At 40.0% G+C, this 16,749-nt stretch overlaps 1 protein-coding gene across 2 annotated transcripts in view; it reads right to left on the bottom strand.

Annotated features, from left to right (window-relative positions):
- Window positions 1–4,442: 4,442 nt before the first annotated feature.
- The window catches only part of LOC134579496 (estradiol 17-beta-dehydrogenase 2-like), a 35,332-nt gene continuing 23,025 nt past the window's right edge, over window positions 4,443–16,749 (bottom strand). For both annotated transcript variants that reach the window (XM_063438801.1, XM_063438802.1), the window contains exons 4-5: window positions 5,948–6,085; window positions 4,443–5,237 (exon numbers count right to left, since the gene is read on the bottom strand). In XM_063438801.1, the coding sequence (XP_063294871.1) occupies window positions 4,873–5,237; window positions 5,948–6,085 (503 nt within the window). In that variant the 3' untranslated portion in view covers window positions 4,443–4,872. The remainder of the gene's footprint in view (window positions 5,238–5,947; window positions 6,086–16,749) is intronic.

Raw genomic sequence — 16,749 nt, 5'->3', positions numbered from 1 at the left:
ACAGTTCGTCATCAGGCAGGCTCTCAAAGGTTTTCGGAAGGGTAAGGGTTTGTTGGATAGTAGACGTCCGGTAACTTTTGAGGTCCTTCAACGGTTGGTGACGACGTTACCTACAGTGTGTTTTTTGGGTTTCGAGGTGGTACTGTTCACGGTGGCTTTCGTGTGGGCCTTTTTTGGCGCATTTCGGGTTGGAGAGATAGTTAGTAGCAACCAGGCAGCTGCAGGAGGGGGTCCAGCTGGCGAATGTCGCGATCTCGCAGGTCCAAAACTGACGTGTTCAGAATATTGTATCGGGTCACGTTGTTTTCCTTGGTTGGTTCAGTCTTATGCCCGGTCTCATGTGCTATGTCTTATTTACGGTGGTTCGGTCAGAAGTTGCTGGCTTGTTTTTGATTCATGAAGACGAGTCATCTCTGTCGTGCTTCCAGTTTATTAGTGTATGCTGTCTGGGTCTACAGAGTTTGGGTTTGGACCCTCTAGAGTTTAGGACGCACTCCTTCCGGATTGGGGCAGCAACAGAGGCATCTCGGCTCGGGCTTGGCAAAGATCTAGTCAAGCGGAAAGCTCGGTGGGAATCGATCCGATTTCGTTCTTACGTACACCCGCATCGGATTGTTTAAAGATGTTGGGCATGATTGGGTGGGTGGTTTGTGGTTCCACAATGTTTACATTCTTGTTCTCGTTTTAGGTTGGGTGGCATGGTTAATCGGCCACTCCATCTATTGGGCGCACCGGAGAGACGCTCTTCGGAAACAGGGAATGCAGCTGGGTTTCTCACGAGCCTCAGTTTTTTCTATGTTGGATGGGTTTTCAGGGGTATAGAAACATAGAATGTGACGGCAGATAAGAACCAATTGGCCCAGCTAGTCTGCCCAGTTTTCTAAATACTTTCATTAGTCCCTGGCCTTATCTTCTAGTTAGGATAGCCTTATGCCTATCCCACACATGCTTAAACTCCTTTACTGTGTTAACCTCTACCACTTCAACTGAAAGGCTATTCCACGCATCCACTACCCTCTCAGTAAAGTAATACTTCCTGATATTTTTTAATGTTTTTTTTTATTTGTGCGAAAAGTGACAACAAGCATGCATAGCCACAATAGCATCTGTAGGCATTTCTAAAAACATTTAAAAGTGTGGCAGTTGAGACAGCACTTTTTTTTTTATATATATATTTAACATCATGAGGGTAACAGGCTATTAAACATCATTGAATTAGATTTTAGCATGCTAGGTTAAACGTGTATATAACAAGGCTAGTTACGCTGAGACATATATATGTAGCATTGCATTGTTAAGAAAGACAGCTTTTATGTTAAAAGTGTTGGTGACACATTATTAACGCTTGGCGATAGCAGTGACAGTTGTATTCACTGTCTGTGGTTTAAGTTTAGCATGCAGGAATTAGTTTTGTTTCATCAAGATATAACACAACACCAACGGTATATGGAAGTGTGGAAATGGCCTATACTATTGGTGATCAGGATTGGTAAACGTTGTCTGCTACGAATAAAGTAAGAGAGTCTTGCTGATCATAGGGGACCATTACTGATCTCTGCTCCTGCTTTGCAGGTGTGTCCCGCGGTCTCTCCGACAAACATAGTTGAGTAAGAGTAAGGTACGCTGGAGACTGCTTGGGTCCCTGTTTGGGATCGGTAAGTGGGCATGGATTGGTGGGGTTGGTTGGTCGGTCATACCTTGCTGCTGGTGTTGGGTTGCCCCAGATATGGTGGGTGCTTGATATAGGCTTGCAGCATGAGTCCGTACGTGCGGGGACGTTCTCTGTTGGTCGGTGGCTTCGGTTGCCGGTGAGCGGGTCGGGCAAACCCGGTGGTCCTGCGCTGCCGGGAGGCCGGTCTCCGCTCCCCACCACTCCGATTTCCTACCTTGTCTCTGTCTGAGGGCCGTTCTGGGGGCTCGGGGCGGGCATCCGCACAGGAGGCGCCGGGTGGCAGGGCGAATCCATGCCGCCGCCTCTTTCCTCGCCAGCTTGAAGAGCCGACCCCTGTTGTAGAGTTTAGACCATAGGCTAGTGCAGAACTGGTCAAAGAAGTCCAGTGTGCTATCGGGTGGTTTTGCAGGGGAGCTGTTTGATGCAGGTGGCACCTTGGCGCCATCTTGTTTGGGCCTTGACAGCATTGTTTTTCAGCAAGTATTGTCGTTTGTTCGTGCCTTGTTGTGCGGGTAATCGTCCCCAGCGAGGACCGGGATATCCCCTGCCGGTCTAGAGGGGGGAAGGGGAAGGGGAAGGCTGGGCATCATGTATTTCTCGCTTGCTAGCGGGTCCTGTGCCGGGCAATCGGCCGCCTCCCCCAGGCTTCAGGCTTCGCTGCAAGATAGGCCGCGTGGCCGGTTCGTGTGCTTGTGTATCGTTGCGGTGCATGATAGGTACCGTTTTGTTCCTCGTGTGGTTCTGTGTCGTTTTCTGGGCACCATGGGTTGTTGGCTTGGTAGGATTTACCAGGATTGTCAATTTTTGTGCCCTCCAGTGCAAGAGCTCTTAGAGAGCACGTCTGGCCATCTTGGCTGTCAGGCCCCGCCCCCCCAATATTATTTTTAAACCTTTGCCAATCTAACTACGGTATGTCCTCTTGTGGTAGTTTTTCTTCTTTTAAATATAGTCTCCTCCTTTACTGTGTTGATTCCTTTATGTATTTAAATGTTTCTATAATGGTTAGGTGTGAGAAAAGAGATTTTCAAACGTTTGGGAGTGGGTCGGCCCCCAGACATTATATTAATTCATGCTGTGGGAAATTATTTGGGGCTTATTCCCAAGAGAGAATTAGTGAGGCTTATGAAGAGGGATGTGGACCGGATATGGGAACTGGTTCCTGACGTGATTGTGGTGTGGTCCGAGATGATCCCTCGGTAGCATTAAATGGCATGCTGGGGTCCTTGCCGCTGTGGCTCAATGTAGGGGAAAGCTTAATAAGACTATGTCAGTTTTCATAAAGCAGACAGGTGGAGTACTGGTGAGGCATCAGGAACTGGAAAGGATGCTTCCTGGGTATTATCGGCCGGATGGGATGCATTTCTCTGACGTTGGTTATGATATACTTAATCTTGGCTTTCAGGAGGGTATTAGCAAGGCACTCTTTTTGAGGGGTGGGGGCGCTCAGGTGGCTTGAGGTGGTCAAGACCTGAGCTGTGGCGGGGTAAATTGAGTTAAGAACTTGCAGGGTTAGGTTGAGTGGCAAATACTCACTGGGGTTACAGTGAGTGGTAGGTTTGAGATCATTGGTGGCTCCGAACCAGGGATAAATCCCTTTATACTTACCCACTTGGTGATTTCAGCTGTGGTGTGGTGTGACCGGGGGAATACTTGGATGCGGCTGAAGCTGATCTCGCTGAATTATTCTGTCTACAGGAGACTTGAGGAGTCTATACAGTCAGAGCCTGCTTTAATAGGCTCTGCATATCGTGAGTGACCCAATACCAAAATTGTTCAGATCAATTTCATCATACAGTATTATGCTATGTGCATTTTGTTTATATTTTTCTAGACTGATTCGGTAGACTACTGAGGAATCTATCGGTGTACAGATATAAGTATATTATGTTTTTATAGCACCCCCCTTCTATATTTCTTTTTTCTACTATATTTGTATAGTGCCTTTTGGTGATTTACTGGGCACTTGGGGGTAGTTGCTGTTCACCACCTTTATATTAGTATTAATAGCGCCAATCCACCCATATATATTTTCGTGTATAGGAAATATAATTTGCAGTTTGTAATATTTTCCAACGTTACATTGTAGTCTACGTTTTAATGGGGGTGGGTATTAAATTTAAGCTGGATATGCCGATAAGGCCACTATGCGCATGTCATGTGTGTAGTATGTAACTAAAGAAAGGTATGCCAGCATTAAAAAGTTTAGGAATGGTTTTACTTATTTATTGGGGTGTTAACAGGCATGCTTCCTCCTTCCTCATAGCAGGAGGGAGCTTCTGGTCGCTCTCCGAGCGAAGCCAGCTCATTGGTGGAATGGTCTATATAAGTTTTCAGGTAGCAGTAAAGTATTTTACCCGGAAAACATAAATAGTAATTTATTGGCAGGGTTTTTTTTTTTTTTCCAATGACAGCACTAAATCCATCTCAAGCCTTCATGAAACTTTGCTGCTCTACTTTATTAAATTGGCACTGGTTCCAAATCTTTATTGCCACACATGACTTTATTAAACCTTCTTAACGGTTTACTGATGTGGCCTTTGTTAGCCTTTTACTCCGCAAGTTTGCAAAAGGTGATCTGTTCTATATTCCAACACAAAATTAAACTGCCCCTTTACCAAATTCTGGGAAATTCATGATATTGACGGTGGACTTATTATATCGTACAACCATGCTTTTACCTTCCCCCCTCTTTTCCAAGAAAAGGACTCTGACTCCTTAGTGGTCGTATCACTTTTTTCACCCACAGTCAATTCAAATGAAATTGAATGTCTAAAAGTAATAAATGTTTATTATTTCTGTTATCAACATTATACACTTAAAATGCTAACGTCTCAATATATCAGGAGGTTTATAGTAAAACAGACATTTAAAAATTGACAGCTCAGCTACATGACTCCTTGGACACCTTTCGTAAATCCTGGAAAATTAGGTTACACTGCAAAGCTTCCCCATTGTTTTGATGTATAATCGCTACGTCTTTGAAATCACCTACATTTTAAAAATGTTAAACTAAAAATTACAAAACACATAAAAAAAAAATAGTACGCTCATTAGGAAGGATCTGACAAATGTCTTTAGTGTGTGTGTTTTTTTGTTATCGTGTTTGTTTTGTAAACATTTAAAACCCTGTATGAAAAGTATTCCATTCTCTTTTCTGCCAACTCTTTGCAGGTTGATATTTCCAGTTCTTTGGTAGAAGATTATGATCTACAGTTTTTAGTCTGAGATAGCTGTAAAGATCGAGGAAGGATATTCCTGTGGATTTGGAAGATTTTTTTGGCAAAGTGATCATAAACCCAAAGAGGAAAATTCCGGAACAAACAAGGGATGAAGTGCGCAAATCTACCTGGGGTGTATGAAAAATGGGGATTTCGTGCCAATAAAGCGTGGCACACGTCCTCTAGGACGGGTGTGAGGTCGGAAGAGGAAGTTGCAAACATTTCATGGTGTAAATCTTTAAATGTCTCCAGGTATTCTTCTCCATAATCCTCTTTTACATCAGGCATTAAACTATCCAAAATATTCCTGTTTTGGCTAGACAAGTTTTCATGAGAGTCAAAAATATCTGTTATAAATAAAAACAGAAACAGATGGGGTTAGCTGAGAAAAAAACAATACATTCCCTTAAAAAGGAAAAAAAGAATAAAATAAACAGGATGGTTGGCTAAGCTGCATTCTTGAGGGTCTTCTACAAAGCAGGGTGATTTCTAGAGTCAAATTATTGCTTTCTAAGCTTAAAAATGCTACGAATAATGATATGTACTATGTTTACTATTAAATATCTAAGCTAAACCATAGGGAATGATTTTGATACCACAGCTTAAAGGAACACTCCAGGCATCTAAATGAAGTTTTTAAGGTGCCAAGAGGCCCCCAGGCGCACTCTTACATCAAGGAGTTAAATGTACCTTCTTTTGCAAGCCAGTTTTGTGAATGGGTAGTTACTGATTGACTGGGGGAAGCTGAGACTGGCGATAGAGGCAACATCGGCGTTAAACCGTTCGAAAGCAGTTTAACCCCTTGAAGTAAGCTTTCTCCTGGGGGCCTCCTGGCACCATAACAACTTAATTTAGATGAAGTTGTTATGGTGCCTAAATTGTCCCTTCAAGACTCTACTCCATATGTACCCATGTAAATAAATATGCAGTGCAGGGATTCAAATGGGTTTAAATTGGAGAATGTGTTCTTTAAATACACACAGTTTTACAGTAATCAAACTCTCACAGCTACCCGTTATAGCCTGAATTGTGCATTTACATTTACCCATTAACTTACTTGTTTTGAAGCCGCTGGGATGAACTGCAGCTACTTGAACCCCCCATTTGATGAGATCCTGGCGCATTACTGCGCAATACATTGTGAGAGCTGCTTTGGATGCTGCATAGGCTGCTAGTCGTGGGATGGGGACATGTCCTAAAAGGAATAAAAGAAAGCAAAGCTATTTTAGTCCAGTAAAAGGCAGAGAAACATTCAGTGACTATAAAGAAATTTCATAGTAATCTCAGTAAATTGATGCTGATCGCAAAATACAATGATTTTGTTTTCATGTGAACACATTTCCCTTCAAAGACCCTCAGAAAATTACTCTACATTAGAGCTACTTAAAGGGTATGGTAGAATATATGAGAGAGGCAACAAAAGTACTCAAAATTTAGACTTTTACACATCTATTCAAAACAAGACAAAAAAAAAAAAAAAAACCTTACATTGGGGGGCCTGATGGCAGACTGAGTCAGCTGCATGATGCTGCAGCTCCTCTGGAAAAACCACCTAAAATGCCTTTAAATTGGGCAATCTTGCTCTATTTTTGGCTAGAATCCTGCTTTTATTATCAAATGTGGAGCAGTTCCTTGCGACTTTTGACCGCACTTGCAAACTGTTTTGGGTGAAGCTTTGGGACGGGATACCTATCCCTCCTCCTGCTGGCGGAGTTGCAACACCCCAGAACCATGCTGCTAATCGTTACCACTTACCTCAATGCTACCAGCATCTCCCCAGGGGGACACTGTGAAAAAGACAGTGGAGCAGAAGCTATCTTACAATCACGGTTGTAGCCTACATGTTCGCCACGACTCGTTCCCATGGTGGCACAACAAACCTCTCTACTTCCAGCACAGCATGCATAACCCACACGTCGGCACACCTGCTTACAAGGTACGCACTGCCGAGAAGCTGCAACATCGAGCTTCAGCAGCACACCGGACTGCCTGACACCCTGGTTCGATTGGAGGAGCCTCTTTGGAGCTGCTGAAAATAGTGTAATTCCCACCTCACTATCTCTCGATATTGACTGAGGGGCCAGCACACACAACCTGTTGCCCACTGGACCTAGTAAAGTTTGCCTTTTGATTACACAATAATTCTGATATATTTTTTTTTGCCCTGTCATCAGTGCACTATGCATCTATACTAGGCTGCCCTACCTACTCCGTGGTAATTTCTTGTCACTACTCTCCTCAACTCTGTTCTATAACTCGTGTTATCCACTGGGCCAGACTGGGAACTAAAAGCAGCTCTGGAAAAAATTATTTACCAGCCAATAATGCGTTTCCCAAGCATAGTGTGCTGATACAGAGTTAGAAAAGATAATTTACAATTAAAAACGATTACTCCAACGTGACGAAAAAAACACTCATAGGCTTCAAAATAAACAAAAGTGCAGATTTATTTTAAGCAGACGTGCCTTTGCATGTAATCAATGTTTCAGTCCAACTACCTTGACATATTAAGGAAAGTTTCGTAATGGGACTGAAATGGTGAATGTATGTAGTACACAACTGTAAAAAAATGGCATTATCTTGTTTATTTTGAAGTCCTGTGGGTGCGCTCTTCACTTTAAATACGTTATTGTGCTGGAGTATGCACCTAGCAACAAGACTTGGCCAATATCTGCTCATTACATATGTTACATATTAATTACATTTCTCTGTGTATTATGCATATATAAATGTACATTAATATATGTGTAAATATTATAGGCACAATTATATATTTATAACTAACAGCAAGCACAGTGATGGGGGTGCAACAAACACAGTGATTAATACTTAGTACTGTGAGACCTCCTGATCATTCTGTAAAAGATAGTATACAAAATAGACATAGCATAATTCTGTTTACAATAGAATGGATCAATAACAGAGGTAATAGGTCACTCACAATCTTCAGAGCATTAGAAAGCAGGCTCTGGTTGTATCAGCAGGTGAATAATAAGCTTATTCAAGTTATCAGCACGACACCTCAATCTCCTCCTTTTCCAAGTAAGTATGAATCAAACTATCATATAAGGTAGGCAAGACATTTTACTTCAGAATAAAAACAGATATACAGTAAACAGCAGCAGCACAGGCTGTAAGTAAAAACAGGAAAGTCTGGTAACACTAACACGTTTCAAACTATTCGGTCTTTTTACGATGGAAAAGTACCTAAAAGACCAAATAACACCACGAGGTCTTAGATTCACAAAGTATCCCACTTTCGATAGAGAAGCTAAAAGATTTATCAGAATATGGGAAGGAGCACTGGAATCATTCTCTATCACTATGATGCAAATTGTAGTGGATCAGAGAACCAAACATCTAGAGACTTTAGATAAAATTATCAGTGAAATGCAAAATAATTATGGAGAGATTAGATAAACTTGAAACATCGATCATTGTTAATAATAAAAAAATGATATCAAAGAGATGGGAATGACTAAGCCAATAAATTTTTTAGAAAAAGACCTAGATTTAATAATTACCAGAAAAAATCTAAACCATATTTGACTGATCTAACAAAAATTCAAATATTACCCCATTTACTCAGATAAAGGAAAGGCTGCCTAGAGTAGAAAATAAAGCTCAAGAATGGACCGAAGTAAGGAGGAACAATAAAGATACATACAAAACTAAAAGATTATCGCCCTTATGATAATTAGGGTAAAACATATCTAAGACCCAAGTACTCATCCTATCGAGATAGATCGCCACCCCCTCAAAGAAAAGATGTTCCAGCCTTTAATCGTTTTAACCTATAAGAGATCCAGAAATTAATGGAGCTACTACTTTTTTAGGAAAAAGATAGAGATAACCACTTATGAGAACCTCAATCCCCACAAAGAGGAGATACTGAGATTTAGAAGAAGGGGAAATAGGGCAGGAAAAAGATTGGAGAGAGGAAAAATAATGAGATCAGCATTTTAAATCTATCTAACAAAGCTTTAAATTCTGCCGAAACTAGTATTTTAAATAAAGGTTTTAAATTTGCACCTAGCTGCACAGTGGATACATTTGAGGCATATACAGACATAAACAGGTTTATGAAGAGATTACCGTATATACTCGAGTATAAGCCGACCCGAATATAAGCCGAGGCCCCTAATTTTACCCCCCAAAACTGGGAAAACGTATTGACTCGAGTATAAGACTAGGGTGGGAAATGCAGCAGCTACTGGTAAATTTCTAAATAAAATTAGATCCTAAAAAAAATGATATTAATTGAATATTTATTTACAGTGTGTGTATATAATGAATGCAGTGTGTGCGTATGAATGCAGTGTGCGGATGAGTGCAGTGCGCGGATGAGTGCAGTGTGCGGATGAGTGCAGTGTGTGTGCGTATGAGTGCAGTGTGTGTGCGTATATATTATTGAATATTTATTTCCAGTGTGTGTATATAGTGAATGCAGTGTGTGTGAGTGCAGTGTGTGTATATGAATGAAGTGTGAGTGTGTGATGCAGTGTGTGTTTGTGTATGTGTTGGTGGGGGTGGGCATTTGATATATTATTAATTATTATTATTTTTTTTTATTATTATTATTTATTATTTAATTATTATTAATTTTTTTTTTTTTTATTATCTTTTTTTTTCGTCCCCACTCCCTGCTTGCTAGCTGGCCAGGGAGGGGGGCTCCTTCCCTGGTGGTCCAGTGTCATTGGTAGTTCAGTGGGGGGAGAGGGGTGCTGGCAGAGCTGTACTTACCTTTCCTGCAGTGCCTGTCAGCTCTCTCCTCCTCCGCGCGGTCTGTCAGCTCCCAGTGTAAGTTTCGCGAGAGCCGCGGCTCTCGCGAGACTTACACTGGGAGCTGACCGAGGTGCTGAACGGACGGCGCGGAGGAGGAGAGCGCTGACAGGAGCTGCAGGAAAGGTAAGTACAGCTCTGCCAGCACCCCTCTCCCCCCAGTCTGTATTATGGCAATGTAAATTGCCATAATACAGACTCTGACTCGAGTATAAGCCGAGTTGGGGTTTTTCAGCACAAAAAATGTGCTGAAAAACTCGGCTTATACTCGAGTATATACGGTATGTCTTAAAACGGGTTTTAATAAGAAATTAACTATTAATAAGAGAAAATTAATAAGAGAAAATCACAATACGATAAACAACGAGTTTATTCATACATATCTTAAACAGCCATCCTCTTTTTATCCTATTCATTTAAAATCTAATTGTATGAAAGTTTTTGAAAGGGCGTGTGTAAAAGATATTAAACAGATAAAAGTAGAAAAACTAGACAAGAAAAAAATGCAATGGATAATTTGAGAAAATATTCTCAAACAATAATAAATTAAACCTGCAGATAAAGGGGGAGGAGTTGTATTAATGGATAGGAAAAATATATTATGGAAATCCCTCGTCAATTGGGAGATATAAATACATATAAAATGTTAGAAAACACTCCCCAAAATGAGATTTAAAAAAAAAAAAGTGTGCAAAATCTAGATAGAGGGTTAATCAAGGGAATCCTGACTCAGTCAGCATATTCCTTCCTTAAAAGAACCAACCTTCTGGAATTAAAGTGAATCATGACATGTCACACATGTCATGTGTCCTTACGGGGTTAACGGGACACTCCAGGCACCCAGACCACTTCTGCCATTTGGAGTGGTCTGGGTGCCAACTCCCACTACCCTTAACCCTGCAAGTGTAATTATTGCAGTTTTCATAAACTGCAATATGTACATTGCAGGGTTAACTCCTCCTCTAGTGGATTATCAAAATACGTGGATACTCACCTTCAACCGATAGTAAAGCGGAGTACAGCTTACCTTAAAGACTCTATGAGCTTATTACAAATGCGTAAAGATTTTAAATGGGAGAATAACTTTTTGCTTGCCACTTGTGACATAACTAGCCTCTATACATGTGTAGATCACAGGCTAGGATGTGAGGCTACATGGTTTTTTTTTTGGAAACCTCTGCACTGTACCCTACAGACTAGGTAGATTTTATTATGGAGGGAATTATTTTTATAACTTTTTTTTGGTTCGAGGGGAACTATTTTTTACAGTGTGGAGGGACTGCCTTTGGGGACCAGGTTTGCACCCAGCTATGCTAATTTATTTATGTCACATTGGGGAAATAATTTTGTTTTCTTCAATCATGGCTGGAGAGTGAACCTGGTTATGATAGGGGGATGAGCTTTCTCTTTTAGATTTTTTTTAAACTTTTTAAATTCAAATCAGTGGAATATTCATCTAACCCAAGAAATCAGTAGAGAAAAAAATATTTTTTTTAGATCTAGAGATTAATATGAAATAATAAAATTAATATATGTACTTTCCTCAAAAAAGTGGATGTAAACAGTTACATCCACAAAGAAAGCTGTCATTTTAAACCATGGTTGGATAATATCCCTAGAGGTCAGTTTCTTCGTTTAAGACGCAATTGTACAGAACTTGATTAATTTAATAACCAGTTAGATGGAGAAATAAAAAAAAAAAGTGGTAATTAGATAGAGAATCCCTACTTAAATCCTATATACCTATATAAATCCAAGAGTATAAAAGGAGAAAACAAAACAATACCTCTGATTTTTAATTACAGTAAGGATCAAAGACAACTTAAAAATATCTTGGATAAAAACTGGCATATCTAACAACAAGACCAAGAAATCTAGTGGAGAAATTAAAAATAGTCTTTAGAGGAGATAAAAATCTTAGACAGACACTTATCTCTAGATATGTATATGCACCCAATAAGAAAAATAACTTATTTAACACATATAGAAATACCAATAAAGGTTTTTTTTTGTGGTGACTATATGGGATTTAAAAATTGAAAAAAACAAACAAAAAAAATGTATACTTCTAAACCACGGATGGGATCAAAACCGTACAGTATTGACTCTTTTATCACGTCATTCCAAAAATGTGATATTTGCTCATGTGCCCTTGTGGATTACAATATGTTGGTAAGACATCAAGATGCTTAAAAACAAGGGTACGTGAGCATATTTATAATATAAGGAGAGGTTTATTTAAATCATAACGTCTGTTTTTTAAATGTTCATGGTGGAGACCCCACAGGACTATAATTTTGTGGCATACAGTTGATTAAAAATAACTGGAGAGGCGGGAACCTGGAGTCCACGTTGAGCTGCTTCGAGAGGAGGTGGAAATTTTATTTAGACACCTTGTCTCCCAGTGGGCTCAACGTGGACTTTGAAATGTCAGCACTTATTTGAATATTCCATTAAATATTTTGATCATTTTTTTCTACATTTTTAATTTTTGTATATTTTTATAGTATGTGTGTGTGTATATATATATATATATATATAATATATTTTACATATAGTTGATATACATATTTTTGGTACATACATTTTTTTATTCATATATATATATATATATATATATCTATATATCTATATATATATATATATATATATATATATATATATCATATGCAATTTGTATCAGATCCATCTATATCTATTTTTGGATCTGTTCTCCTTTGATTATAAATTTGAGTGTGCTGTATATGTTTCGAACTACATACTGGTTATGCTTTATATGTTTTTTGCTTTTATTTTTGCTCATGTTTTTCTATCATATATATATGCTTTTTGTTTTTAAGTCCTTCTACAGTCCTAGGTTATAGATTTTTAATGAACTATTATATAAATCAATTACGCCCGATACTATTATGGCGTCTCCTGGACTTCCGACATCTCCACTTTCTGCTAAACAGACAATTCAGTCATTACGTATCACGTCAGGACGTCACTACGCAATGACACACGAATGCGGAAGTGACTCCGGAGCACCAGATGGCATGAAAATCAATTTCCTGGATAGATGGTTTAAAAACGAGCACCGAGGGGAGACATAAACACTTTGATAAAGACCGAATAGGTTGAAACACGTTAGTGTTACCGGACTTTACGGTTTTTATTTACAGCCTGTGCTGCTGCTGTTTTTTCTATACCTGTTTTATTAAGCTTATTATTCACCTGCTGATACAGTCAGAGCCTTCTTTCTAAGGCTCGGACGATTGTGAGTGACCTATTACCTCTGTTATTGATTTTATTGTAAACAGTATTATGCTATGTATATTTGTTATACTATCTTTTACAGAATGATCAGGAGGTCTCACAGTACTAAGTATTAATCACTGTGTTTGTTGCACCCTCCTTACTGTGCTTGCTGTTACTGATTTATGTAGTGTCTTGAGTGGTTTTTAGACACTGGGGGTTGTTGCTATCTTGCTATTCTTGTGCCAATCCCCTGTATTATATCCTGTTTCAGGGTTAAATATTTTGTTTGCATATATATAACTAATACACATTTAAAACTTTCTCACAATTCCATTAAACTATACCTCACGGGGGTTCAGCACCACAGTCTCACTAATTTCTCTAACAACACCCCCTTCTTGTCATCATACCCCATAAAGAAAGTCCTAAAGGGTATCTCAAAGGTTTCTGTTCCACTTATCACCACGAGATGGGCCTATCTTTAAATTACTCCGCAATCTACTAGATGAATCCCCATTCGATCCCAACACAAACCTGGTTATCAAGTCTGCAATTTATCTAGCCTTTTACGGTTTCCTCAGACCCAGAGAATTCACCGTTGTTTGTCAAGGGGATATCACACACAGCCTCAAAACCTCACATCTCACCAAGGTGGAGAATCACTACGTACTTACGCTCCCATCTACCAAAACTAATCACTAACTACACCCCACTATTATTCCCCTCTTTCCCACTGAATGCTTGGTGTCTGGTTAAGGCACTAGACCACCTACAGACAACTTATCACATGCACCTACCAGACTGTCCGCTCTCATTACTACAAGAGCACCCACTCACCTCCGATAAATTCACGACGCGCGGCAGAACCTTATTGTCAAAACTGGGTTACAACCCGGCTTCGTTCTCTGGTCACTCCTTCCGCATAGGAGCCGCTTCATCAGCCTCTAGTACAAACATCCCGGTTCACATCATCAAGAGACTGGGTTGATGGAAGTCCTCCATATACCATACGTACATACCACGACCAGAAAGAGAGCTTCGCCAAGCCTTCATGTACTAAATGCAATAAAGTGTGTTTTTCCTTGAGCTTCTCTGTTGCCCTCTTTTATTTACAGGCCCACTCGTACGTTGGATTCGGCACAACCAACAATCTCAGACACTATCCATTACATACATATATATATATATATATATATATCCCCTATGTGTGTCTCTTTCTACCTCAAGCCCCTCAGTGTGCCTCTTTGTCTCGCCCCCAGTCCCTCTGAATGTTTCTCTCTCCCCCCTCACTGCTCCTCTGTGTTCAGGCCTCCTCTCCTTTCCAGTCTCTCTCTTCCCCTCTGTCTCTTTCTCCCCCCTTTCCCCGTGTCTCTCTGTCTCCCATCTCTCTCTTTCTCTCCCTCCGGACCGACCACACAGAAATTTCCTGGTATCCTGTCCTGGTGGGCCAGTCCGGGCCTTGTTATCCACTATTTCTTTCACCTCCTAGAACAGTGCTCTTGTTGTTTTTCTTTTTTTCTAGAAAGAGTATAGTCTTTCTCTGACATTCCATATGAGGCCTACAATAATATGTATTGTTTGTTTGAATATTTTCATGAAATGTCTACATGAGCTTGTTTGATACCCTATTCACTACAAAAATAAAGAATTATAAAAAAAAAAAAAAACCTTACATTGAAGCAATTTTGCCCCAAAAAGAACGTTTTATTTCAGAGAAAAGGCAGTGTTTACACTGCTGTCTAGTAACAACTTAAGTGGCAATCACGCAGTGTGCAGCACTGTTCAGCGTTTCCATGCAGAGCATATGCACCAGTGCAGGTCTATGTACGGGGGAAATGTCCCCAAACATAGACAAGCACACCAGAACATAGAATGCCTGTCATCTATGTTCTGAGAATACCAAAAATCCCTGCGCTAGAAAGCTGGTCGTATGTCCGGGCCGTTGTTAAAAAGCTCAGTCGTTAAGTGAAGACTACCTGTATATGGAATGAGACCTCACTCCGGCCTTAGCATCAGTAAACGACGAAGTGTGTGTTTGAGAGAGAGTGTCTGTCATTGAGAGTGTATCTGTCAGTGTGTGAGTGTGTGTCAAATCAGTGAGAGTGTCTTGTTTAGGTGACTGGCCCCCTTCGATCGCATGGGAAAGGTTATTTTACTCACCCTTTTTAAATCAGCTGTGCAGGTCTCGCCGTTGCTGGCTCCACCTCCATGGCTCAGGTAATCAATCTTGATGATCTCAGCCAGGCCAATGTTTTCCCATAGTAAAGCATTTTAGCTGGCTCTTAGATTCCAAGCAGATTTGTCAATCCCTGGTTTATTGACTTTGTAAGTACAAAGTTGAAAAAAATGGCAATACACTTCCTCATTGAAGCATCCAACACTTTGGGTTTAAACAGTTTGTAAATGGTTTAACCTGTAAGGAAAGATATTGCCCAGGATTTGCAGCCACCATAAAAAAAAACATAACAAATGAAGATGTTATGGTGCCCAGAGTATTCCTTTACCAACAGGGCTCACTTTAAATGCAGACAAATGCCTGATTTTTTTTGCCATCAGAGATCGTGACTCATACTTCTGCACTTTGGACTTATTCACTAAACAGTGAGTTGACAATTTGAACAAAAATTAAAGCAATTATCCAACTCAGCTATAAGCTAAAACTCACTGTGTCCATTAATAACCCCCACATTTTTCATTATCACACGTCATTCAGCTTTGCTGCCAAATATAATTATATTTTTTAATAAATTATTCCAATTTGTTTTTTGTTTTTTATGTTGAAAGATTGTGCTTGCATTGCCAGTGCTTGTCAGAACACCTCGATTTGGAAGATTCCTCAGCACGGAGTACTTTAATGATGATTATTTCTACTTTTTCTCTGAAATGTTGATCCCAATTGAAGTTAATAACTTTTATACAGGTCACAGTAACCTCAAGTCTAGCTCTTTCACTGCATTCTAATGTACGCGCATTCAGGAAACTTAACCACATGTACAGTTCATTGTGCAAAAACCCTTTTATCAGATAACAAGCCAGAACATGCATTCACAGTATCACTTAAAAATGAGTACGTTGCTGCACACTAATCCTGAATGAGTGGTTTGTCTAATTGCACAATGTTAAAATCTTCCTGTACTAATAAACACATTGGCCTCCTGCAACGATTTGTAATCCCCTTCCTCTGGCCATCTAATCCTGGAAGCCAGGCGAAAGTATTTTAGTCCTTAAAAAACTGCATTTACAGCAATTCTTAATGCTCGTACATTTTTTCTACCCTTTAAAAACTACATTTTCATTTGGTCTATTAGTCTACTAACTACCAATAGTTAGAGCCAACATGCAGAGTGTATCTTACAAAGGGGGCAGTATGCAGGTTCAAAGAGTGGCCAGACTGTACTTAAATTCGGGTAGAGAATGGTCAGAGACAGGTCAAGGTCAAAGGGAACCAGAATTCAGGGGAATGAAATACAATATCTGAGTCAAGGAAAATAGAGAACAGAGTAATCAGGATAAGCCAAAGTCGAAAGCATATAGACAGTAGTAGTGATATATAATGCACAGTTGGGACTGAAATAGAGTCAATAGAATCACAAGAGCCCATAGAACAAAGCCCTAACGACCTATTTATAGTCTGGCTCATTATGTAGGTAGCCATGACCCAAAACATGTGAGTCTCCCAACATTAATGCTGCTAGATGTAATCAGCGCACACATTGCAACATAAATGGGGCAAAGCCACAGGTTCTGGCATCCAGAATGCTGGGGAAACCCTGCAATGGCACAAGTGAGCAAAAACTAATTTGAGTCCTGAGCAGGTATTTACTTAAAGGAGAAGCG

This window comes from Pelobates fuscus, chromosome 12, assembly GCF_036172605.1.
Source record: "Pelobates fuscus isolate aPelFus1 chromosome 12, aPelFus1.pri, whole genome shotgun sequence".
NCBI classification, from domain to species: domain Eukaryota; kingdom Metazoa; phylum Chordata; class Amphibia; order Anura; family Pelobatidae; genus Pelobates; species Pelobates fuscus.
This window is presented reverse-complemented; position numbering and strand designations above follow the sequence as displayed.